Source organism: Clarias gariepinus, chromosome 9 (genome assembly GCF_024256425.1).
Source record: "Clarias gariepinus isolate MV-2021 ecotype Netherlands chromosome 9, CGAR_prim_01v2, whole genome shotgun sequence".
NCBI classification, from domain to species: domain Eukaryota; kingdom Metazoa; phylum Chordata; class Actinopteri; order Siluriformes; family Clariidae; genus Clarias; species Clarias gariepinus.
The window spans coordinates 27,638,792-27,663,127 of NC_071108.1; the positions used below are offsets into that span (position 1 = coordinate 27,638,792).

At 36.9% G+C, this 24,336-nt stretch overlaps 1 protein-coding gene across 2 annotated transcripts; it reads right to left on the reverse strand.

Moving 5' to 3' along the window:
* Window positions 1-1,920: 1,920 nt before the first annotated feature.
* Window positions 1,921-16,532, reverse strand: dpp9 (dipeptidyl-peptidase 9). 2 transcript variants are annotated; one of them, XM_053503570.1, is made up of 21 exons: window positions 16,389-16,532; window positions 12,349-12,439; window positions 12,020-12,258; window positions 11,609-11,721; window positions 9,872-10,045; window positions 9,582-9,750; window positions 9,286-9,396; window positions 9,002-9,130; window positions 8,489-8,550; window positions 8,229-8,329; window positions 7,933-8,110; window positions 6,758-6,917; window positions 6,590-6,669; window positions 6,349-6,501; window positions 5,491-5,626; window positions 5,186-5,331; window positions 4,709-4,855; window positions 4,411-4,563; window positions 4,067-4,209; window positions 3,674-3,785; window positions 1,921-2,697 (listed from the first exon to the last, which is right to left on the reverse strand). In XM_053503570.1, the coding sequence occupies exons 2-21, from the start codon at window positions 12,402-12,404 to the stop codon at window positions 2,605-2,607; spliced, it is 2,655 nt and encodes an 884-aa protein (XP_053359545.1). In that variant the 5' UTR covers window positions 12,405-12,439; window positions 16,389-16,532; the 3' UTR covers window positions 1,921-2,604. The 2 variants fall into 2 exon arrangements, with proteins under 2 accessions (XP_053359545.1, XP_053359544.1); XM_053503569.1 differs by having other exon boundaries at window positions 9,582-9,753.
* Window positions 16,533-24,336: the final 7,804 nt, after the last annotated feature.

The window sequence follows — 24,336 nt, forward strand, 5'->3', positions numbered from 1 at the left end:
GGTGGTTTGCAAATTCTTTTCTTAGACTTTGTGCTTGTAAATATTTTTTTTCTTTCTCCAGAAAAGTCATAGTAACAGATACATGGTTTAAATGCAAGCTGAAGAAAGAAAAATAAATATTATAAAGAAAAACAGGCCACAAACACCAAACCTTTTTCCCCCAACAGTATTGATGTCTTGTTGAATGAGGGGTTTTATATCCAACTGGTATTATGTTTGCCATATAGATTTGTTTAGGGCACAGACCCCATATCAACACTAACACCAGACTATTTAGCTAAATTATGGCCAATCATGCCTGAAGAAAAGTATGCTTAAAATGCACATCTGAGCATTGCAGGAACTGAGTTATGGATGGTTTTCAGGTGATCAAATCATAATCTATGAGCAGAGATAATCGTCAGTTCTCTTGGCTAGTTTGCGCCACCTAGAGGTGAACATGCACATGGATATGGGGAGATGTGGAATGTAGAAAAACTTGGTAACCTTTCCTTGAAAAAGTGTTGCGTATTATTTACTCAAACTACACTCGCGTCTAATTTAGCTAAAAGTTCATCTGGATATGTTGACAGCAGTAAAAGATACTGCACCTTTATGTTTTTATGTTAAAGGTTGTACCAAAGAAAATCTGACATAACTCTGTAGGGTATTTTGATAATTTAACCTTGTGCATGGGACAGATGGACCATGCTTGATTTTCCACATTTCTTTTGTTTACAGTAAAAAATTTTACTGTTTTCGCTGCTTATATCATATTATAGTATCACCGTACTATAAGTCCAGACAGTAACAGTTCATATTCCTATGCAACAATGTACTAAATGTTAATTTTTTTAATACTAATTGTTTCATGTTCCTGATTTGTGCCTAACCCAGCACTGCTACCTTTCACTGTAATATACAATTGCTATTTTTATGTTTCATTTTGTGCATTGGGATACTCAGCCACTTTAAAATATAAGAATAAAGTTTATTATATAAGGGTGGCCTTTTGTTTTCTGTACATGGACAGACATGCAAGAAATAGACATTCATAGTTTTATGTTAATGTATGCACCAAATTTTGTAGATTTTGCTTAAGTAAGGTTTAGCTACAGCTGCAGTTGTTTCCTTTTCCTGAGCCTTAAAAATCGGCAGATAATTTGTTGCCAGAGACGCATTTCTCTGTGGGAACTGTACACAATAAATCATTCACAAACACCATTTGCACATTACAGATGAAGCGTTATTGCCATATCCCCTGTACAGTCCTGACCTCACTCCAAGCCATTTCCACATGTTTCGGCCATTTCGGAGTTCCTGGGATGCCAGTGTTTCAGATGTGATGCAGATAGTATCTGGTATCAAAGCACAAGTCAAACACTGGGATAAGTGAATTAGTATAGGAGAGGATTATATAAAGAAAAAGCTAGTTTTTACTCTCAAAACTGTGTTCGATTGTCCTGCAAATAAATTCAGTCAAAAGTCCCAGATTCACTTGAACACCCATCATACTTTTCTTTCATTGAACTATAGTTATGTTAACAGTAGAAAGGAATATTTCAAGATTCCTAGCTATTTTTCTCTGACAACTGATATTTGGCCACTTTTTTACTATACATCACATTTTTTTTTTGCCATTTTTTCACTTCTAGGCATGCTCAAAGATTTAAAAAGGTTATTCCAAAAGACGGAAACAAAGTACATACATAATTTTGGTACATACATAATTTACTTCTTGCATGTCTGTGTGCTAGCAAACTTGACTTTGCCTAATTTTTTCTGCATTCCTTAAAACAGTTTGTGTCCTCAGATTTAGAAATAATTGTATGCGTGCATCTGTACAAATATCAAACACTGAAGCAAATGTCTATTCGGGCACCTGGATAAAAACACGACTGGAACGCTGCTATTTAATGAGGTTGTACATAATCACAACACTTCATAAAAAATATGTTCCTTTAATAATACACACTTAAAATACGAATCGCAGGTAGTAGTGTGAGGTGTCTTTTTACGCAAGAGCCACGTCATACCCCAGGTTGCACATAACCACAAGTGTATTTGTACAACAGAAGAGCTTTAAGTTAAAATGATGTGTTAACCAGGCGATAAGAGGTTTCTCCGTATGTGATGGGAGAAAAAAAAAAAGTCTGTTAGGCCACTAGGAATGAAATAACAATAATAATAATAATAATATAATAAAAAAACGGTTGGCAACTTCTTCAATTTTAGAACAGGACTGAAAGGAGGAAAAATTGATCACCTAGATGTGGCAAAAAAAGAAAAAAGGAAAATAATGATTTTTAAAAAGTTGCTGCGGGGTTCATGAGCTACACGGTTCCTTTTGTTGAAGGGATGATGTCACCCTTTGCCCTCAAATGGTGTCTTCAAATCTGCTAAAACTGCTGACATGCTCAAATTTGGGGAGAAAATAATAATGTTCCTGGGAAAGAGTTTCCAGAAGGAAAATGGATCAATGAAAATTCAGAGGGGGAAAAAAACCTTTTTTAAAAAGTTCCACCCTCAGGTATTATTTTATAGCGATTCGAAGGTGGTGGACTGTGATTAGTCGAGTGGAAGTGGGAGAAGACTGGAGAATGTCCCAGCAAACTGCAGTTCTCATCAGAGGTGTTGCTGAAGGAAGTGTAGCAGCATGATCTCGTAGTGCTCACCGGACTCTGGGCAGCGGATGCTGTGTCTCTCATTGGGATAGATCTGAGGAAGGCAACAGTTACAGTGGAATTTTGAACAATGAGTTTGATATACTGAACACTGCTACTGGTAATAATAACAATAATAATGCTTTTTATATATCCAGGGAATTAATAAGTACCATCACATAGTAAATTACAGTAAAATAATATTAAATAAAACAAACTGACATAGTATTGGCTAAAAAACAGATAATGTTTTAAATGCAGCCTTACATCATATAGGAGAAGTGTTTCTGTGTAAATGGGTTTTAAGACATGATGTGAATGTGATTGGAGAGTCTATATCATGAATGCTTTCTAAAAGTGTGTTTCATAGGCGAGGAGCAGTACGGTTAAAGGCTCTAGAGCCTGTGGTGATCGAGCAGGCAGGAGGTGTAAAGGGGAGGTCTTGAGAAAGAGTGAAGCTTGCGAGAGAGGTGTAAAACTGTACAAGTTCAAGTTGATAAGGAGAAGGAAAATTATGGAGTGGTTAAAAGGTTAGGATGGAAACTTATGGAGTTTTTAAAGGGTGGGGGTTATGTGATGCATGATTATGAATTCTGTATAAGTTGGAGTGTACGGAGCAGCATACCTAGTAAACAACAGTCATTAATTTGGCAAGTACAAATCACAAACATAAAAAGTTCAATATTTTTTAGTAACAGCACAATTCTTCTCTAATACTTTTTTGGGCATCATCATGTTAGACAGTTCCGAACACTAAAGAAAACCTTATAATATTGATGCATTTAATTTAAATAATGTATGTATTGATAAATATTATCTAATTGGATCACCGTACAAGCCCCTGTGGGTGTGTGTTTTACTACAGAAACAAGAATGTATTTGAACAAGCACTATAATTATGATAAAAACCTGTGATTGAAACAGCCAGCACTACTACCAGAACAAAACATTTACCCCATAGCAAGATTTGCCTTTCATCTTTTGCAAAAAAATATGACATGCAATAAATAACTGAAATGAAGTAAGCAAACCTGTAACTGATATGGCTTCCCTGCACGGATAAGCTGAGACACCAGGAAGTTGGTGTGGAAAAAGTGCACATTCTCGTCAAGGAATCCATGTAAGATTAGTAATCGGTTTGGCCTGTTAAAAGGAAATAAACCATGAATAAAAGCAATTAAAATTCCTGGGTGTGGAAGTAAAAGTGTTTTTTTTTATTTACTACTAATAGCATTAAAAATCACAGTAACACTAGGCAGTTGTCTGGTCTGTGAGCTTATGCATGTAGAAGGGAATAGATAACAGTTTTCTTGGGAATGTCTCATGTTTAAAAAAACAAAAACAAAAAATATATATTTTTTATTAAAACTTGTTTATTTTTAAAACTGCAGGGGTGAAGTGCTGCTTTCATAGTCAGAACTCACTCATTTGGAAGCTTATTCACATGCAGAGCCACAGAGCCTGCTTCATAGCCCTGCTGGTTGTTTTCCGGCACGTCCATGTAGCGCTCTGTGTATCCGGTATCATACGCCATCCACACCGTCACTGGAGCTCCAGCTATGGCCACCTAAAGTAAGAACACTCCTTTTTAAGCTTACAAATGAACATATAATCCTAACTACTTTATTGACATTTTATGCCTTGTAAAAGAGGTGGATGTAATAAAATAAAATATAATGTAATAAATCATTGCACCTTAAAGGTTTACTAATAGCATCCAATACATCTGACTGATGTATGGCTTTAATAACAATGACATGGCACTCACCTTGAACACATTAGGCCGGAGAATGAGGCCCATAAGGGACAGGAATCCTCCATAAGACCAGCCGTGTATTGCCACGCGACTTAAATCTATAAATTTGTACTTGTCAGCTACATACTGAAGACCCTCCACCTGGTCCTCAATCTCCACCTGGCCCTGAAAACCAAAAAAGTGAGTTTTTATTTCCCCTCAGTACTGCGCTGACTTTGGATGATACCGCCAACAAACTGTTAACATAAATTAACATCTATAGATACATAGAGTTTGTCTTCAGATTTCCCTTTAAGAGATTCATACGTACCATTTTGTTTTTTAAAGCACCTTCAAATTTCAGTCCCCTCTGGCACGAGCCTCTTCCGTCAATAACAACCACCGCATAACCTAGAGATGCTAAAGTGTTGAGACGCAAATACTTCACCCCCTTGTAGGAGTTGTTCACTAACTGCACCTGAGAATTACAAAAAAAAAAAAAAAAACATTTTCCCCACACATCAGGGTTATTGTATAATCTTTTGTCTGAATTATAAACAGTAACTTTAACGGTCCTAAAAAAGCAGGTTGTAATGTGGCAAACTGAAATGGAAAGTATGAGGAGAGTTAAACAGTGTGGAGGCCAAAAATTTTCAGGTTGCTGTTTTACGAAAAACTGTCAACAGCCAAGGCATGGCAAAACTGTCAGTTCTTCTTAGTCATCTTTAAAAATTACATCACTTCTCCAGGTTCAGGGGAAAAAACAAAACAACCTGCCGGTTTAAAGATTGCATAATATCAAACCAACCTGAGGGCCACCATACACAAACAGGATTGCTGGGTGTTTTTTGCCAGGCTTCAAGTTGTGTGGTTTGTACAACATTCCGTAGAGCTCAAAGCCAGACTTTGCAGGGAAACTAAATATCTCGGGTGGAACGTAATCCGCTGGGCATCCTGGAAAAATAATAAAGAAAAAAAAACTAAAATAAAGAGCAAGTACAGTCTGCTAATGCTGTATTATTGCTGCTAAAAAAGGATTTTAAAGTAAAACAAAACTAAATAAAAACAATTTGTTGCAAGACATTTTACGCTTTCCTTCCCTGTTCACCGTACCTGCTGCCTCCATCATGCTGGCCCAAAACTCAGGCTCTTTGTGTAAAGGGTCGCTGTCTGAACCAACCATCTTGTAGACATGAACACAGGGAGGGGTGCTCACATTGCTATAGTGGCTGATGAACATGTCAAAATTCTGCAATAAAAAAAAAACAAACAAACAAGGAGGTGGTAAAAATAAATTATGTGGAAAGTCATATTCATGTTTATGGAGGATTTTATGGCATCTACCTTCCAAATGACTAATTGAAGTGACGGTGAATGGAATCTTATCACAGATCGAGCAGCTGACTAGAATCTATACTGAGAATCTCTGTTTGAGTCAACAGCATGAATCCAAAAACAAAAGGGCAGGCCTGTTTGAAGATAACTAAGGCTACATTTATAACTAAGGCTACATTAGTAGCCTTACATATATTAGCTCTCACTTTACCACACAAACAACAAACTACTATCATGGAAAATATTCAGCTTGTATGCTTTTTTTTATCCATCTTTAATGGCAAATGATGTTAAGATTTATATAAAGAATACATAAAGGTTGGCAGATCCAACATCACTCACATTCATTCAATCGCTCTCTATAGCGCTTATCCGGCACAAGGGCGTGGGAAGCCGTACACACACTCACCCTACTCAGTATGTTTTTGGACTCTGGAGTACCCAGAAGAAACCCACCAAGCACAGGGAAAACATGCAATTTCCACGCACACCGACCTGAGGCGGGACTCGAGGTATAGGCGTTAGCCGCTACAACATCGTAATATGCTGTGGTATTATTGGCTTAAAACATAGCAGATTAATAGACAATCCACTTGTTGCACAGCAATACTGAATGCTTATTCAGGTTAAACTTACCTGGCTAACCGAACAACTGTGTGAGAAACCAGGCTTGGTGAGTCGGACAATGTCTCCCGGAGATTCATAGCTTACTACGTATAAATGGTGTTCCAGTGGTGTGTCTTTGGTGCCTTGGAAGTACACCAACTTTGTCTCTTCATTTACCCAGATCTAAAGGACATTAAAGCAGGAGCAAATAAAACAATTTATCATGTAGTAGGTCAAATATAGCTATAGCATTTAAGGCAATGCAACTGACCTTTGACCCATGTCTGGCAAGAACCTCCCACTCTCCACTGGTTATGGTGACCTCTTCTTTTATTTGACATTTAAAATCATCTAGGGGAAAAAACGCATTGGTGTTATGGCTAAATAATAAAAATAAATAAATAGAAAATGTGCATGAGAGTGTGGTTGTAAATTTAACCTTCAGTGGGACAATAGTCTCTATTCCACTGGTGGCACCCCGGCTGGAGAAGGCTTGTTATTTTGTACAGATGGCAAAATCCTGTTTTCGACTCGTTCACCCACAGGAAGGTGATCTCATCGTTACTTGTTTGAACGAAAGGATAGAATATATCGTGCACCTGTTTTCAATAATAAAAAAAAAAGAAAAAAAAAGTGTATTTCCAGGCAGGACAGATACAATGTACAGAGCCAGACAGTAACTACAACAGGGTGGCATCACGGCAAGTTCCTGTCTGTTTTCTTTTTCCAAAACATCTTCTGTGACTTATATGCTTAACAGCTGTTGCTCATAGAATGTCCTTACATCTGGTAATGTCTTTAGCACCCATGTCAACACTACAAAACCTAAAAATGCCATCCTGGCAAATGCATCGTCAGACATATCGTTCCTTAACCAGACTGTACTGAAATACATTCAGTGAATACTCTATGGCATTTTATTTGTAGCAAAGTGCCTTTACAGAAATCCAGTTGACGATGGAAAAATACGGACTTATAAGGATAATAAGGACTTGCTTGATGACACAAGATCATGTGATTACAAATCATTACTCTTCTATAATTGTATACTGTAAAGTAAAAAAAAGGACCAAGTGTGTTGAAAGGCTCTTGTGAATAAGAGTCTTGAGATGACCACATGACAGTTGATCCGGTTGAGTTATTAACTAAACTGAGAGTGATCCTATGGCAAAAAAAAACAAAGAACCAAGTAGAGTATGACCTCTTAAAGTTAAATAATGCATCTTTAACAACTGACCAAAAAATAAGGGGGAAAAACACCAATAAATTTGATATGCTCATTAAAATACGATTTAAGTAAATTACATCATTTTATTTTATAGTGAAGTCTAGAAAAATTGAAAGCCATATAAAGTGTCGTCTGTTTTTAGCCCTGGGACGGCTTGCTTTACTAGCTATGACACCGCTCTGTCCAGACATGGAGAAAAAGTGGTGCATCCAGAAATAAAATTGAAATTATCTCTTACTTGTGCAGTAACACATCCAGTATGTCACATTTTTTAAGAAATTGTACAAAAGTAACAGTGTGCACCAAATAAACTATTAAATTCTCCATGTTCAGCATTAGTGAAACAAAACCCGCCCATATTACCACTTAAACATAACGGTGCTTACATTGATCCATATATCCGTCACCTCCTCGTATATGACAAGGGGTTGTACTCCTTCAGGCATGGCTGCCACATGCTCCTCCCACTGTGGGTCTTCTGGGCTCACAGACAGAAACAGAGCAGGAGGCAGTAAAACCAGCTGGAGCTTCTGCTGACTGCGATCCAGCAACACTGCCCACGCACTGCCATGACACAAATCACGATTCAGTTCAAATGTCAAAACAGAGGAAGAAAAGAATGCCACACTGGCTAGGTTCGAATTAGTTTTAATACATGAAAAATGTTGTGTTTGCAACATACTATTTGCCATCTTTTGTCCAACCAGCCCGTGCAATGTACTCAGCCCCAGGAAAAAGTGTATTGAAAGGCAGCACGAGCTCCTTGTTTTGTGCGGTCACAATCTGAGAACCAAACGGAAATTGGTTTAATAATTCTCTGTTTGAATGGCAATCACTTTTCTGTAAATATAAATACTGTTTGTTCCAGCACACAAGATTATGCATGCACACGAGGGAGAAATGAGATGTTTAAGTTGTCAAATAAGAGTGCTGGATACCTACCTGACCATTTGCATCAGTTCGAATCTCTATCAGTTTTAAACTGATCTGAGGGTTTTTACTCCCTACAATTGAAAAAAGAAAAAAAAAATCAGTACCTTATAATAGTACCAGTTCAAATTAGTTAAGATAAGACAGTAAATGCAGATGGACGAGTTATTGAATACAAAGTCATTAGAGATACGCACAAACACACACACAGATCAGCCATAGGATTGCAACACAAAACGTTATGCCCAGTATTGTCTAGGTTCCTTAGTGCCACCTGGGCAAGTCTGGCCCCATTTGTTGCGAGCACGACCTCTCGTTTGGCTCTGGTGCCTTTCTACCAAGGCCTACATTGATATTTTTGCCAATTTGTGCTGCACTGGCTTTTCTGTGGGATCGGACCAGACGGACTAGCCTTTGGTCCCTACGGGAATGTGGCACTGGAATTGCACCTAATTTATAGTGTTGACGTGATAAACAATCTGTATTCCTCTCTATTATTTTCAGGTGTAAGAATGGTAGACTTACCAGTTCGGGGGTATCTATAGACATCTGCTTTGCGTTCCTCCAGAGCTGGGGAAGGTACATGTATGATCTCTACCTCAGATTCATCCACCTCCTCATACAGCAGCTGCATTGTTTTACAACCATCTGCATCTAAATCGAGTTAAGAGAGAGCATTAACTGAAAAGGCTTTCAGGAAGACAACACATTTACCTTTTTAAAAAAAATAAACTGGGAAAGTGGGGGCAAAATGAAGCACACCTGCACTTTTTTAAAACATCTTTGTAAGAGTGAATTATTGAACAAACCTTCAGAGACAGCTGGACACCACCAGTAACCAGTAAAACGATCAAACTCCTCCTGAATCACAAAGGTCGCGACCCCAGCTGACTTTGGGTCATCCTTTACATTATTTAAGCCTGCACCAAAAATACAGCAATTCATGAGAACACACAAAATGATTATAGATATATGATAATCATGAAGTAGGTTTGGTTGATTGGAAAGCTTTAACACTCTTTTCTTTAGCAAATTCATTTGCACAATGTTCATGTCTGTCACATTTAGATTATTACATGGGACTATGTGCTGTGCAAAATGTCACCTTTATGGCAAAAAGTCAGTCTTCGCTCCTCTCTGGTTTCAATATTAGTCACCCACAGGTCATTGTTGTTGATGAACGCAATGAAACTGGGGTCACCAGGGCAGATCTTGGGGTCCATTCGAATCCCTGAGCACTGGGTCTTAATCTCTACTGGCTTCATGGGTGCCGACTGCTGAACAGGACGCCATTTTTTAAGAAAGTAGAAAAAAATTTACACTGTAACAACATGATTTAAAAAAATATATATTTTTGGGTAAAAATTGGAAGAGAAAATAATAAAATTGACTCACAATGAAGCCATTACGTCCACCATCGTGACAATAGAAAAGGCTGTTACTAGCTTGGAAAAGGAAAAGGCCGCTTTGCGCATGGTAGTCGTAGGATGTGATGCCAAACACACCGAGACGTTTCCTCTCGCGAAGGAGCTCCTCCTCCCGGGAGTACACACCATGTTGGGGAGTTGCCTAAGAATAAACAAGACCGAATGGCTAAGGTCGTTAATCATTCCTGATACTGTGGCAAACGCTGATCAGTCTCGGCTGTGTGGAAAACACGCTCCTGCCTACTCATCCTTTCTTGCCGTTTAAAACCATTTATTATTTTAACATTATATACACATTCAGTTTATAATAATGTTCTCATTTGTACGGATGTGGAGACGTTAAAAAAGAAGGCATTAATCAAGTTACACTCAAAGATGGAAGAATAAATATAAAGGGATAGCTGTAGAAGGAAAAAGACAAACTTCTGTGATGCGCATCACAAATAACTGTGATGCTGTAGGAGGAATAAGACAAACTTCTGTGATGCTCATTTAGAGGTGCTTAAGGCTGATGCTAAAAAAAGACCAGCAATAAGTGAAAAACAACATAAAAAGCTTAAATAAGATCAAATTAAGTTTATACTGAAAAAAAGACAGATTTGTCTGAAGGTTACGGTATAATGTGGGTAAACACAGACAACTATGAAATTTGTTATGAACGTTTTTAAGACCAAAACTGGATAAATTATTAAACCAGCCTCACCTGTAGGCCATTCATATTTATGACTATTTATCCATTCTAGGAGGCACATAGTTCAAACATTATTGGAGTCATCTTTTATAAAACTCTCTTGCCAATTCTCCATAATGCTTTTCCTGTACATGGTCCTGTCACAGGAGGCCTGAAGCCTCAGGGCAGGAGACTCATGGCATAAAGCAGGGTACAGGTCCATTGCAGGGAACAAGCATTTACACAAACACTACAGGCAATTTGGAAAATGCCAATTGGTCTACTGGAGTACACAGAGGAAACCTTATAAATAAATCAGTGGAAGATGAACTGATCTCTAAAGCCGTTATGTTGAAGCTAAAACATTCTTTTAAATGTATAATTTAAAAAAGTTTGGGCACCCCAACAGATTTAGTACAAAAAAAACAAAATATATTAAAAAGTAATTATTTGCAGAAGAAAGAATGGGATCAATTAGATACCAGGGGGAAAAATGACTGAAGATGTAAGGACATCTCTTTCAGCACAAGCTGAAAGTTTGGGCCTGGCCTTCAAATTTAAAAGAGCAGTCAAAGCAAGATGTCCCAGTAATCTAACAGAACTAAAAACCAGTTGCAACATAGAATGGAAAAAAAAAAAATCCCTCAAACAAGAAGTGAAAGACTCTTAGTTAGCAAAAAAAAAAAAAAAACCTCTGTCCAAGCTTTGATACATGCAGGGTGCCAAACGTTTTCATTATTTTAAAACATGTGTAAAATATGAAAATCAAAATAGTAATTCCATAAATAAAAATTTTATAAATAAAATAATTACATTTTAAATTAAAATTAATTAAATTATTCTAAACACAATGTTGCATCTTTAACTTTATACTTGGGTGAAGATCAGTTAATTTTAATCTCACCTAACTATTCACATGTAAAAATAAATAAATGTAAAGCATTATCTTGTAGTGTTAGACCTTTAGTGAGTCTGTGCAATTAGGCCAAAGTGTTTTTGAAAGTTGATTCCAGCAGCTTTAACAAAGTAATTTACCTGAAAATGATCCAACATCTGTTTCCAGGATAAAACCAGAAGGGCTTCTTTTCTGATCTTCTTTGGAATTTCAGAGTACAGTAATGAGTTTTCCCTGCTCCCATATGGCATACCTAAACCAACAAACACAGACAAACAAAGCAGAACATTATATTATTTAGTCAGTCATAGTGAAATTAGACATTCTTTCGCAATAATTAGTTAAAATTTTTATAAAAATTTGATAGATAGAAAACAGTAATGAAAAATTTATATAAAGAATCTTGCAGTCATCAATGAATAACTCCTTCAGGACCTGTTAGCACGCTGCAAATTTACATAATGCCAACTGGATCAGCAAGCGACCGTTAATGATGGAGGCATTTTTAAAAAAACAACAACACCCTATTTCTTTCATGAGAAAAACATTACCAAGATAGTACAGCCGATGAGAATGAGGGCTCAACTCGTCGTTTTTCTGTACAAACTGGAAGTCGTGGGGTGCCTTGTTAATGATCATTCCAGAGTATTTACGACTTCCGTGGATGATCTCGCGAAGGCCATCCCACGAGTGCTTTTCCACAAAAAACTGTGAGGGTACGTCTTCCATCTCCACCACTTCCGTGCTGTCCGAAAGGTCATCTACTGCGGTCATCTTGACAGCTGCAAAACTGGACACGTGAACAATTCGTCAGTTATCCTTTTTGCTAAAACTACCACTCAAAATGTGTTTATTTATTTATTTATTTTTTACTTAATACCTTTTCCAACTTCCTTCGTTTTCGTCTTCAAGTTTCACCCTTTTTACTCTATACATTAACCGGCACACGAGCCTCCACAAGATCTGGCAACCTGCAGAGAAATAAGGGGGGGACCGGAGTAAATAACAAAGTGTTTTGAATAAACACTAATAATGACACAATTAATACACCATACAAGGGTGTGTCAAATGAAATCTTTAATTCCAGATGCTGCACCAAGCACTTGTTAAGAACTAGAACTTAGTCAAAATAAATATTATGTTAAACGATAATACACCTTTGTAAATCAGATTTGAGGACACGAAAGGGCTTTAGTAGAACATATTAAACATATTAAAAGACACAGTCTGGCTTTTTTTTTTTTTTTACAAGAAAATAGGTTATGTACTGTGTATGTAATTACTAAAGACAGGTTACATTTGTACATAGCTATAAGAGTACTTTATAGACAAGACACTGTGATATAATTATCAATTTACATACTGTGCAGCACTTCATTTGACCACATTAATCCACTTATTATTACTATTATTATTATTATTATTACCACCATCTGTAGTAGTATTTGTATAAATGCACGGCTAGCAAAATGTTGTTCCTTCCTCTTTAATGTTTCTGGAAACAAATTGTTTTTCCTAGAAAGCGCCATGACCAGAGTTTCTGCAGCCAGGAACCCTTTCCAGGAGCTTCAAGGACTTTTCTCCGTTACAATTACAAATCAGATTTAATGTTAAAAACAATGTGGCAAACCTGTGCCATCACTAATTTCTTTACACTATTAAAGCCTTTACATTTCTGAACTTTTTATTTCTACAGATATGAAATAGAAATGTATTACACTATATCATTTTTTTTTTTATTGCTTTAAGATTAACATTAACCTTCTTCCTGCTTTTTAGATTAACATTTATTATTTCAAATGCGCAGTCAATTAGTCTTACAATTACGAAAATGTAATAATTAATCAGGTATGCACTGGCACGATACCGTTATCAGTCTGAAACCAAGTTCCTATACTCATACCCGAACAGACGCCATAAAACAATAGAGATCTGGACACATTTCTGGATTAATGATGACAATGAATGCAAACCTGTATTCTGAGCAGTTGTACTAAACTAAGTAGCCCTGAGGAGGTACCACAGCACCTTGCCACAATACACATAACCTGGTTAAACATCTTTATAGCTGTTGAACCGTACGAGCAAGTAAGGGCATTAAAACATGACAGCAAGGTGTCATGACATAAGGGAATTCGTGAACATCCTATGAAAAATCTGCCGAGCTTGCAGGCACTGAGGCATGTGGGCTGCCTTTCAGAAAGGTCAATAATGCTTGGAAACAAGTTGTTCCCTGCTAGCAGCACATGGAGACAACTGATAAAAATGCGAGCAGGGGTAGCTCAGTGGTTAAGGTATCTAATGATTGGAAAGTTCCAGGTTCAAAGCCCACCACCATCAAGTTGCCCCTGTCGGACCCTTGAGGCCCCTAACTCTCAACTGCACAGTTGTATGAGGGTAAGTCAAAAATCATCCACACTCTGGCAGTAGAATTTATTTTAATTAACTCAACTAAGTAAAGACAAATACATAACTATTTGACATAATCTTCTTGCATTTCAATACACTTTGCCCACCTGTCCATAAGCTTTCGCATTCCTTCATTAAAAATGTTTTAGGCTGAGCTGCAAGCCACAAATGCACCGCTGTCTTCACTTCTTCATCAGAAGTGAATCTTCATTCTTGTAGGGCTGCTTTCAGGTGTCCAAACAAGATGGGCCATAATCAGGACTATAGGCAGGATACTTTACCATCTCAAAACTAAACTGTTGCATAAGGTTGACTGTGGGCAGATGTGCGCAGAGATGCATTGTCATGCAGGATCACAACCCCTTGTAGTGTAGGCGTAGCTCATTGATCAACATCTCACTGTTGAGATGTCGAGCACTCTTGATTGTTAAATTTTTTACTGTTAATGTTTCAAAACTGACCCTTGAGAATCTCAGAAAAATTTAAACATAAATTTTCCAGCTGAGCAGGTTGAGCTGTTTTACTTTTTCTCGGTCGGCGATTGACCGACTTTTTCTCGGTCGGCGACCTTTTTCTCGGTCGGCGACTTTTCCATTTTCTGCCATTTACTTTTAGGCTCTTAGTAATGAATCCATGTCTTGTAATGATTGTACTTAAGAAATCTTTACCATCCTTAGAATATCGAATTTCCAAATTTTGTTTGCATATTTGCGAATGCTTCTGTTTATGCTCTTCCATAAGTTGTTATGGCACCAGCTACAGCCTTAGATCACAAAAGAAATTATCTCTTCTTTCACGCAAATCACAAGTGGAGCTCCCATTTTTTTTTCTAATGCTACAGTTATAAATAAACTGATCTAACACGTTCACATCTGCACAACTGTGTTTGCTTATTACACAAGTTGAAAACTTGACACATTCTCTGTCTAAAAATAAAACAGCATGGAAGCATTCTTGATAATCATAAGCACCTTTATACCGGTTGATAGCAATCTCCACATGTTTCATGTGATACTTAAAAAATTAAAAAATTGATGCCGTCAAGACCATGGCAGCCTCACTAATTAAACATCCTGAAGCTCGGTTTGATGACTATAGCTCTGTGAAGGCACAGTTACTGAAAAGCAACCAGTGAGGCCTCTTACAAACATCACACAGGCATGAAGGAAGGTGGCTAGAAAGTCTACAACCAAATCATTTGCAAGGTTGTGATTTTTTAAATTATTTTTCACAACTGTGCTTCACAAAAAACAACAACTGTCTGTTAGTTGTATGTAGGCTGCAGTTACAAACAAGGAATAAAATGACAAACAATATTGCATAATTCACACAATTTATCAATTTTATACAGAATTTAAACCTAATTAGACAGTAGGTTTGTTGCTTTAAATAAACCAAGCTAAAGTGACTGTCACACCGGATACTGTTAGCAAGCTAGTCCGACCGGTTTAAGGGGAAACTACTCTAATACACTGCTCCTACAACAATTCTACCTCATAAAATTTATTAACATAAATGTAAATTAACTACATCGTAAATTTAAAAAATCACAACTAAATAAAGAAGGCGGACACCGTTTGAACGTGCTATCTATGATAATTGAAGTTAGCTTAAAATCTAGCTTAGCTGCCCAACCTACCTATATAGAATCCTGCCATTGACGGTCGAGTGCATTCACTAACACCAAGTTAAACTGCTTATATGTTTAAGCATTAAGAGCTTTTAAACGCTGGGGAACTAGTACTAGCCAGTTACCAAGCTACAGGGGATGACTAGGCAGGCCATAAACCGGCTAACCGGGGAAGCTAACTAACCCAACGCTAAGTGGCGAAAAGGGTGGAACTGTGGACTGAGTTACACAAAAGCACTGATATGTGATTCGGGTTTGGATGGATTGTTTAGTGTTCGTTTTATTTTCTTCAATTAAAAAAAATGACAAAAGCAAATGAATAACACTGAAACGAATTAGAAGTACTATAACGATTTTAATAATACGCTAGCTATGACAACACAAGTGTTAGCGTTAGTTGTGGAAACAAAGACAATAAAAAATAAAAATGCTGTCTCAGCCATCTTTGACGTGTTATTACAATATATTAATAGCTAAATGTCCGTAACCGTGCTAATCACATGACTAGTTAAAATACCTAGCTAACAATGACAGTTAACAAGCTAGCTAGTATTAGCTTTATAGCTAGGTAAGGTTAATATAACAACAGACAGCGAGTGTAACGGACTTACTCCAATGTGCTGTGGTTAAAGCGAGGCGATCAGTTACAGACAGCTAGGATTACGGCTGTACAAACAACCCATTTTCTTCTTTTCTCTTAATTCATGTGTTGTGGGTTTATGAATGACTGGCGCACAGGACAGAACGTTAGCTACATTACCCTTACAGAGCTGCTTGCTATCGTCGGCCCCAACGGAAAATAAATAAATAAATGAAAATGAAATTACTGATTTAATTAAATGTCGGATTATCTCTCAATCATTGTGCAAAGAGCTACTTACAGGGATACCCTTTAAAAAGTCTCTCTCATCTGTGACCCTCTGGCTCTTTAAGCGATTTTCCGGATAATTTCAGTCTCCATAGCCTGTGAACAACACAAAGCACAGGAACTCACAAAAACAGGAACGGACAGACATCCAAGAGCATCCTCGCTTCCGGTCGGACGGCTTTACGAAACCACACTTCCTGTTTGCGCGAGCAGGATCAAAACAGAACAAAAATATGTAGAACAATATGTAAAGCGTGTTTCTGTGACATTTTTAAACTAAATATCAAGAACACCAGAGTAAAATAAATAAATAAATAATAAGAATGACTTACGTGCATTGCATGATGGGTCACACGGTTCAGTGTACACGTGTATGTTAGGCTTACTGTTACTCCTAGATGTGTCATAGTTTGTGATAAAGCGGATTACCTTCATCTTTTAAATAAAATGTGATTTTTTTTTCTTCGAACAAAACATCAAAACATCCCAAACAACATCGGCAGGGAGGATAAAAAGAGTAGTAAATAGCAAGTAACGACAGACAAAATGTGCTAAACACACATTTGAGAAGGAAGAACAAAAACGCATCAGTAGTGTAGAGAGACAGATTTATACACACTCCAGGAAAAGAAAAAGGAGTTTGATGTATGTTATATTAATATAACATTAATTATGTTATTACATTGTTAATATTTATAGTTATTATAGTAATATAGTTAATATATTTTATAGTATTAAAATGTTTTTACAAGTTTTTCATTTCCTGATGTGTATAAATTGGCTATAATATATAATAATAATAATATATATTATAAAGTGACAAATCACTTTATATGTGAGAAAGTACAGTCAGGACAGCCATCTCAAAGAAGAATAATTATTAATACAGAAGAATGGAAAAAGAAAAGGAAATGTATATAATAATAATATTAATAATAATAATAAATGGAGAAAGTACAGTCATAGAATAATCTTTATTGATACAAAAGAAGGGAAAAAGAAAAGGGAAATGATACCAAATAAAGTGGGATTGTGCTGCATGTATGATTGTGAATCTCTCTTTCTCTCTTAATCAAGAAGCGGTACGGCATATAATTTGTCACAGTAAATATTCACATGTATTTTCCTCGCGAATAATACTATTTTACTGCCCTCACGGACTCCTTAATGCTCCAGATGGTGTGTAATGTGTATGTCAGAAGTGCTGTTGTTCTGCATGTCCTCCCTGCATATCTACATTAGGATGACTCTGATGGAAGGATGGAAATCTGAAGGTGTGGGATGTAAGTACATTTATTTCTACATGCATAAAAAGAAAAAAAAAAGTTTGTAGAGCTATGAACTGCTTTGCTGTTTTTGGAGCTTGATTGTTCTAGTGATTTACATTTCTGTCAAATGTTTGATCACTTCTGCTGCTTGGATATTATTTAGGTTATAGTTACAGGTTTAAAATGTTGCTGTTAACATTTTAATAGTTTATAAAACTGCTAAAAAGAACGTAATCTTAAATAAGAGGTCCATTAAAAAAAAGCTTTGAAATAAAGGTTCAAACTGTAAGTGATACAGATGACGAAAGTGAAAAAATTCAAAATAAAGCAAAACTTAAAAGCATAAAATAAACAAATAAAAAGCGAAAGCTCAGGCCCAAGGTGTTGAGTCTTAAAAATGATCTTTTAGGAGGAGACTAATATAGTCCAAAGACAAGCAGATTAGTCTAATTGGCGTTCCCAAATTGCCTGTGGAGTGTAAATGCAGGTGTGAATATTGACTGGAGGTCCTACCACAGTCGTAAAAATGCAAATAAATACAATGGTCACGACTGGCCTTCATGGTCCCTTGTTGGACTACAGAGGTTCCTAGATGGATGGAAAACAAATTGAACAGTGAATGATGGTTTCTGCAATCATGTACCTTGTCAGATGTTTTAAAATGGGCAGTCAAGATTTAAATCAATATCGCAATGAAAAATTCCCATGACAAACGGTTCAATCCATTTCGTCTTTGTTTTAAAGTGAAAATTATAAGGCGATTCCTTTGCATTAATATAAATTATGTTTGACATATTCTATTTGCCAGATTTTTAATATGTGATGTTTTTAATCTTTCATGGATACTTAATTACGGTGGCCCTGAAGCTACGGCCACCAGAGCTCTGTTAAAGTCCTGACACAGCATTTCAGTTGGGGTGATGTCTGGATGTTAATTAGGCCATTTCAAAACCATAAAATTTGCCTTTAGAATACTCTGATGTACAGAGGAGTTTAGGATGAGGCCAACTTAATGACTGCAAGATGCCCAGGTATTGTGGCTGCAAAAACATGCCAAAATGATCACCCTTCCACCCCTGTGCTTGACACTGGGCCTGAGGTGTTTCTGATGAAATACTGTTTGATTTTCGCTAAACATGGTGCTGGGCATTAAGGCCAATACGGCTCAACTTTGGTATCATTTGTCTATAGGACAATGTTCTAGAAGCCTTGTGGTTTGCTCAGATGCAGTTTTGTGAACCTTAGCTATATTCCATGTTCCGTCTGACTTTGGTGGTGAATGTGCTGGGATGATTGGCACAAGGCTTAAATGCTTGAATGTTAAACTCCAAATTGTTTGTAAATGGTTTTATAAAAATTTTCAGATTGATGTGCAGCACCAATTGCTTCTCTAAAACGATTGCTTATGTTTCTTCATCATGTCAATGTCAACACACATCTAAATGGTCCAGGCTGGCAAACTTAATCAAAGGCTGATGAATAGCAAAGGGGTAGTTTTGGCTTCATTTTTTTTGTTAAATAAATAATGGCACAGGATAAGAGGATAAGAGCGTCTGCCAAAAGCCTAAATGTAAATGTAAAAAAAAAAATGTTGTTTTAATATACAGTATATGTTGTATTTGTCTAATACTGAGCCTTATACAATCATGAAGTTTTTACCAGAATTAGAATTAAATTACAACATAGAATTATAAGAGTTGACAATGACTTTTACACCTGACTGTACACACACACACACACACACACACACACACACACATACACACACACATCTATCTATCTCTCTCTCTCTCTCTATATATATATATATATATATATATATATATATATATATATATATATACAGTATATATATACTTGCCCAAAGGATTATTAGGAACACCATACTATTACGGTGCTTGACACCCTTTCGCCTTCAGAACTGCCTTAATTCTGCGTGGCATTGATTCAACAAGGTGCTGAAAGCATTCTTTAGAAATGTTGGCCCATATTGATAGGATAGCATCTTGCAGTTGATGGAGATTTGTGGGATGCACATCCAGGGCACGAAGCTCCTGTTCCACCACATCCCAAAGATGCTCTATTGGGTTGAGATCTGGTGACTGTGGGGGCCATTTTAGTACAGTGAACTCATTGTCATGTTCAAGAAACCAATTTGAAATGATTCGAGCTGTGTGACATGATGCATTATCCTGCTGGAAGTAGCCATCAGAGGATGGGTACATGGTGGTCATAAAGGGATGGACATGGTCAGAAACAATGCTCAGGTAGCCCGTGGCATTTAAACGATGCCCAATTGGCACTAAAGTGTGCCAAGAAAACATCCCCCACACCATTACACCACCACGAGCAGCCTGCACAGTGGTAACAAGGCATGATGGATCCAACATTTTTCCAGTCTTTAGCTGTCCAATTTTGGTGAGCTTGTGCAAATTGTAGCCTCTTTTTCCTATTTGTAGTGGAGATGAGTGGTACCCGGTGGGGTCTTCTGCTGTTGTAGCCCATCCGCCTCAAGTTTGTGCGTGTTGTGGCTTCACAAATGCTTTGCTGCATACCTCGGTTGTAACGAGTGGTTATTACAGTCAAAGTTGCTCTTCTATCAGCTTGAATCAGTCGACCCATTCATATTTAGATAATTGCATTTATGAGAAATTAACCTGGTGTTCCTAATAATCCTTTAGGTGAGTGTATATATATATATATATATATATATATATATATATATATTTAAATATATTTATACAGTATATATATATATATATATATATATATATATATATATATATATATATACAGCTCCGTAGCTGTTTTCTCTTTGCTTGATGCAGAACAATATTTTAAGGCTTCTGGAACAGAGCGCAGGATATGTCCTCTGACACTAAGCTACTCACTAAGTGCTTTTAAAAAAACAGTCACAAGCAGTCAAACTATGAAAACAATTCAAGAATCCCTTAAAAACACAGAGGTTTTGCATCTGATATGATACTTTCCAGAATTTTTTTTTTTTTTAAAAAGCAGTAAGTTGTTGTATCTGTCCTCTTGGATCTCTGCTGCCCTCTAGTGGACATCCTCTCCATCACACTGATGCTGAAGTTGTCGCAACAAAAAGTAAAATAAAAACTGCACTTATCTCCTGATCTTTTAAATAGCTAGGAACACTACTGCATTCGACTGATTTCCTTTCACCGTCTGTGCAAAGCAGCCTTCGTATTTTAAATAGCTTTTTATTGCTTATGTACTTGTGGGCACCGCAGTTGGAGACAGATTCACTCAGTCAGTTCCTGGCGTTTTAAACAAAAATGTTTTACCACATGTGATCACTAGATGGCGATATTTATCAGTAAGTAGAACCGAGTGCGTTCCGTTTGTAGTGAAATAACACGGGTAGCTATTACTGTACCTGCTGTCCTTTATTAACGGGGAAAATACATCGAAATATTAAAAAATATATTTTTTAATCTGGACTTTTAAACATGTCAACATGTCAGTTAGTGTGTGTGTGTGTGAGAGAGAGAGAGACATGTAACGTGTGTGTGTGTAAGTGAGAGAGAGAGATGTGACCTGTTTTTGTGTGTGTGTGTGTGTGTGTGTGAGTGAATGTTAACATTTGTGATGTGTGAGTGTGTAGAATAGGGGAATTTTATACATTAAGAAATCCAAAAAGCAGCATACTATGATGTCACTCAATATGATGTCACACAGAAAGTTATTAACCAGTTTAACCCAGTTAACACTTTACACCACCAGCATTAGTTTAAGGTGACATCACGGCGACCCGTTATAATGACCCAAAATAAATGACCTCCTGTTGAGTTGAGCCCATGACATGCAATGTGAAAGTTGTTCAGCTCAACGAGCTCTAAATGAGTACCGGGTTTCACATGCATATGTGTAAGTGTGTATAAGCTATGCAACAAAATCTCGTGTGAGGGACCTGAGCCACGCCCAGGCCCAGACTCTAAGGCATCCTAATGACACCAGATTCCAATGTGTCTCCTGAATGGTGTGAAAAACAATAGGGCCCTTCATATACTATAACGACTTAGGGCTGATGTCATAGTGCTTGGGTCCTAATAATCCTTAGAAAAACAATAAGTCCCTTTACAAACTATGACGACATAGGGCTGATGTTATAGTGATTTGTCCCTACAGTAATAATAATAACAATAATATTTTAGGTTGAATTTGGTAAGGTTGAGTATCCTACATCTTGTTTACGGTAAGCTGTACTTCTTTCGTCAACAGTCAAATAGAATTCCTGGAAAGTAAATCAGATGAGAAATTAAGAAAGTGGATCAGATAAAAAAAACAACATTAGCGCATAGAAATTCACTTATACCGCTTCAGTGCTGTTATTTCAGCTGTGAAAATATTAACTAATCCCAGTAAAAACATTCAGTTAAGATTTTATAATTAATATCTATTGGTGCAGATGTGTGTTTACATTGAGCAAGTAGCTTAATTGTAGCTTTTTTAAAAGTAGATTATAAAATCTGCCACATAAGTGGCATCGCTTTTACTCAACATTCGGATTTCACTTTTTTTTTTTTTTTTTTTCAGATATCTAAGTACTCCAAAAGTTAAATACAATTCTGTCCAGCAGTCGATTTAAGACAGTTGATGCAGACAGAAAATTTTCTGAGACTGGTTTTGGATCTTGCCCTGCGATGGATTGGCACCCTGTCCATGGTGCATGGTCCAGGGTTGAGGGTTTGACTCCTGCCAGTGTGTAAATGGGGTTTGCATGTTCTCCTTAAGGTGTCTCCTGGGCAGTCAGTTCTCAGACTATCTGTTGTGGTCCCTAAACACAAGCAGCATCCTGAATATCAGTGGAGACTTTGTGTTCATCACAACAGTGGCCTGACTGGGTGCATCAGAGTGTGGTTTAGTAATCTGACCACACAGGACCTTTAAAACACCTCTACAACTAGCAGAAACTGCAAAAAAAAATGCAACAAATATACCAGCACAGATTTTGCTCCATTGCTCATAGAAATGCAGAGCAAGTTCTTTAGCAGTCTCTCTCACCCTGTTCTCCCCAGTCTCCTCCAGCGAACACTTCTGATGCATCATTGAACACTCCTTCTGGCTCAAAGATAGCTTATTCCCTCAGGCCGTTAGAATCCAGTGAGACACTAATTGTTGTTCACTACATAGAGTCTGTGAATTCAACTGCAAATATACTTCAATTAATTTCAATCTTCTTTATTGTGTCCTTGTATCTTTTTCACTAGTACTTATTTGTGAGTTGTGCATTTTATCTGTATGTTGTTATGTCGTATGCGGTTAAAGAATGTAATCAAAAGACAGACATTTCTTAAAATAAAATATAAAAATAATTAAAATATGTTATGATAAAAAAATGGTTAGGTTTGCCAACATATTTTGGGAATAACTAATGTTCTTTATAATATATCAAGTACTATATAGAAACCAATGTTCTGAAAGTCAGACAAAATAATGAGCTGGATTTTTATTATTCTATATCGGTCATATGTGTTATTATGTCATCATAATAGTTACATTTTTTTATAAATTGTCACAAATCGCAATTTTTAATTATGCACCCAGGAAATATCAAACAAATTGTACTGTATGTGCGGTTATAGGGATTAAATAATAATAAAAAATCAGATTTAGAATTCAGAATGTGGCATGTGTAAACAGAATTATGAACTTTAGTCAGTTTTTCAAGCAGTTTTGTTTTAATTTTTACTAAAAAACCTGAAAATCCATATCTTTGGATTAGATTTGGACTGCATTAGTGCAGTGTGATGCTCGGGTCCCTGGTTCCAGTGGAGGGAAAATTCCAACACTACAACATACCAAGATGTCCTATACAATTGTGAGTGCTTTTATCCTGGTCAGGGGCCCAGTGGATTTAAAAATTATTTTGGCAACCCTGCATAGGACACCCATTCATCACAGTGCACCATACACACCTTCCCACCAAGGAGCAATATTTATTTCACTTTATGACATTGATATGTTAGAGGAAATCCAAAAAAACATGGGGAAAACATACAAATCTCCACGGAGACACTAACCCAAAGCACAGGTTCGAACCTAAGATTCTGAAGCTGTCATGCAGCTGTACTGTAGTATACCGCTGGGATGTATTGAATTACTGACTGCAAGCCAGGCCTTATCCTATAACACCATGCTCTTTTTTTCTGTAATTCTCTTGTGACTTAAAGGAAGAAAAATTGCCATGTGAGCAATTCGCAATCTGAGGTTAAGTGTTGTCAGAAGAGTAGCGGCTGCTAGTTAGATTTAGCAGCAGTAAAGTAGAGACCATTTTGGGTTTAAATGCAAATACAGACACAAATACGAACACTTGGAGCCCTAAAGATATCCACACGGTGTTACTGTGTCAAAACCCTACTTCCCTTACTGGATTTGAATATACTTCCTCAAAAAGCACATGTGGATCTGATTTTCAAATGTCTCATGTTCAAAATTACCTCAAGGGTCACACTCAGTTCACACGGATGATCTTTAAAATGTTCAGATGAAATTTTGCATGCTCATAAAACCCTTCATAAGAATAAAGAATAACTACCTATAATAAAAAAATCCCATTGTCAGATGAGCGTCTTTTTGTCTCATTTGGCATTTTAAATATCTGTGAATGAAATTGAAAGTGCACTTGTATTTTTGTAGAAGAGTATTGGGGCATATAGGTACACCCTG

Excerpts from the sequence above, each read along its gene's own strand:
- dpp9 (XM_053503569.1), bottom strand. The coding sequence starts at position 12,404 with ATGTATAGAGTAAAAAGGGTGAAACTTGAAGACGAAAACGAAGGAAGT. Across the intron at positions 12,259-12,348 it reads AACGAAGGAAGTTGGAAAAG|TTTTGCAGCTGTCAAGATGA; the intron begins GTATTAAGTAAA and ends TCACGTGTCCAG. Across the intron at positions 8,111-8,228 it reads TGGACAAAAGATGGCAAATA|TGCGTGGGCAGTGTTGCTGG; the intron begins GTATGTTGCAAA and ends GTGTCATGGCAG.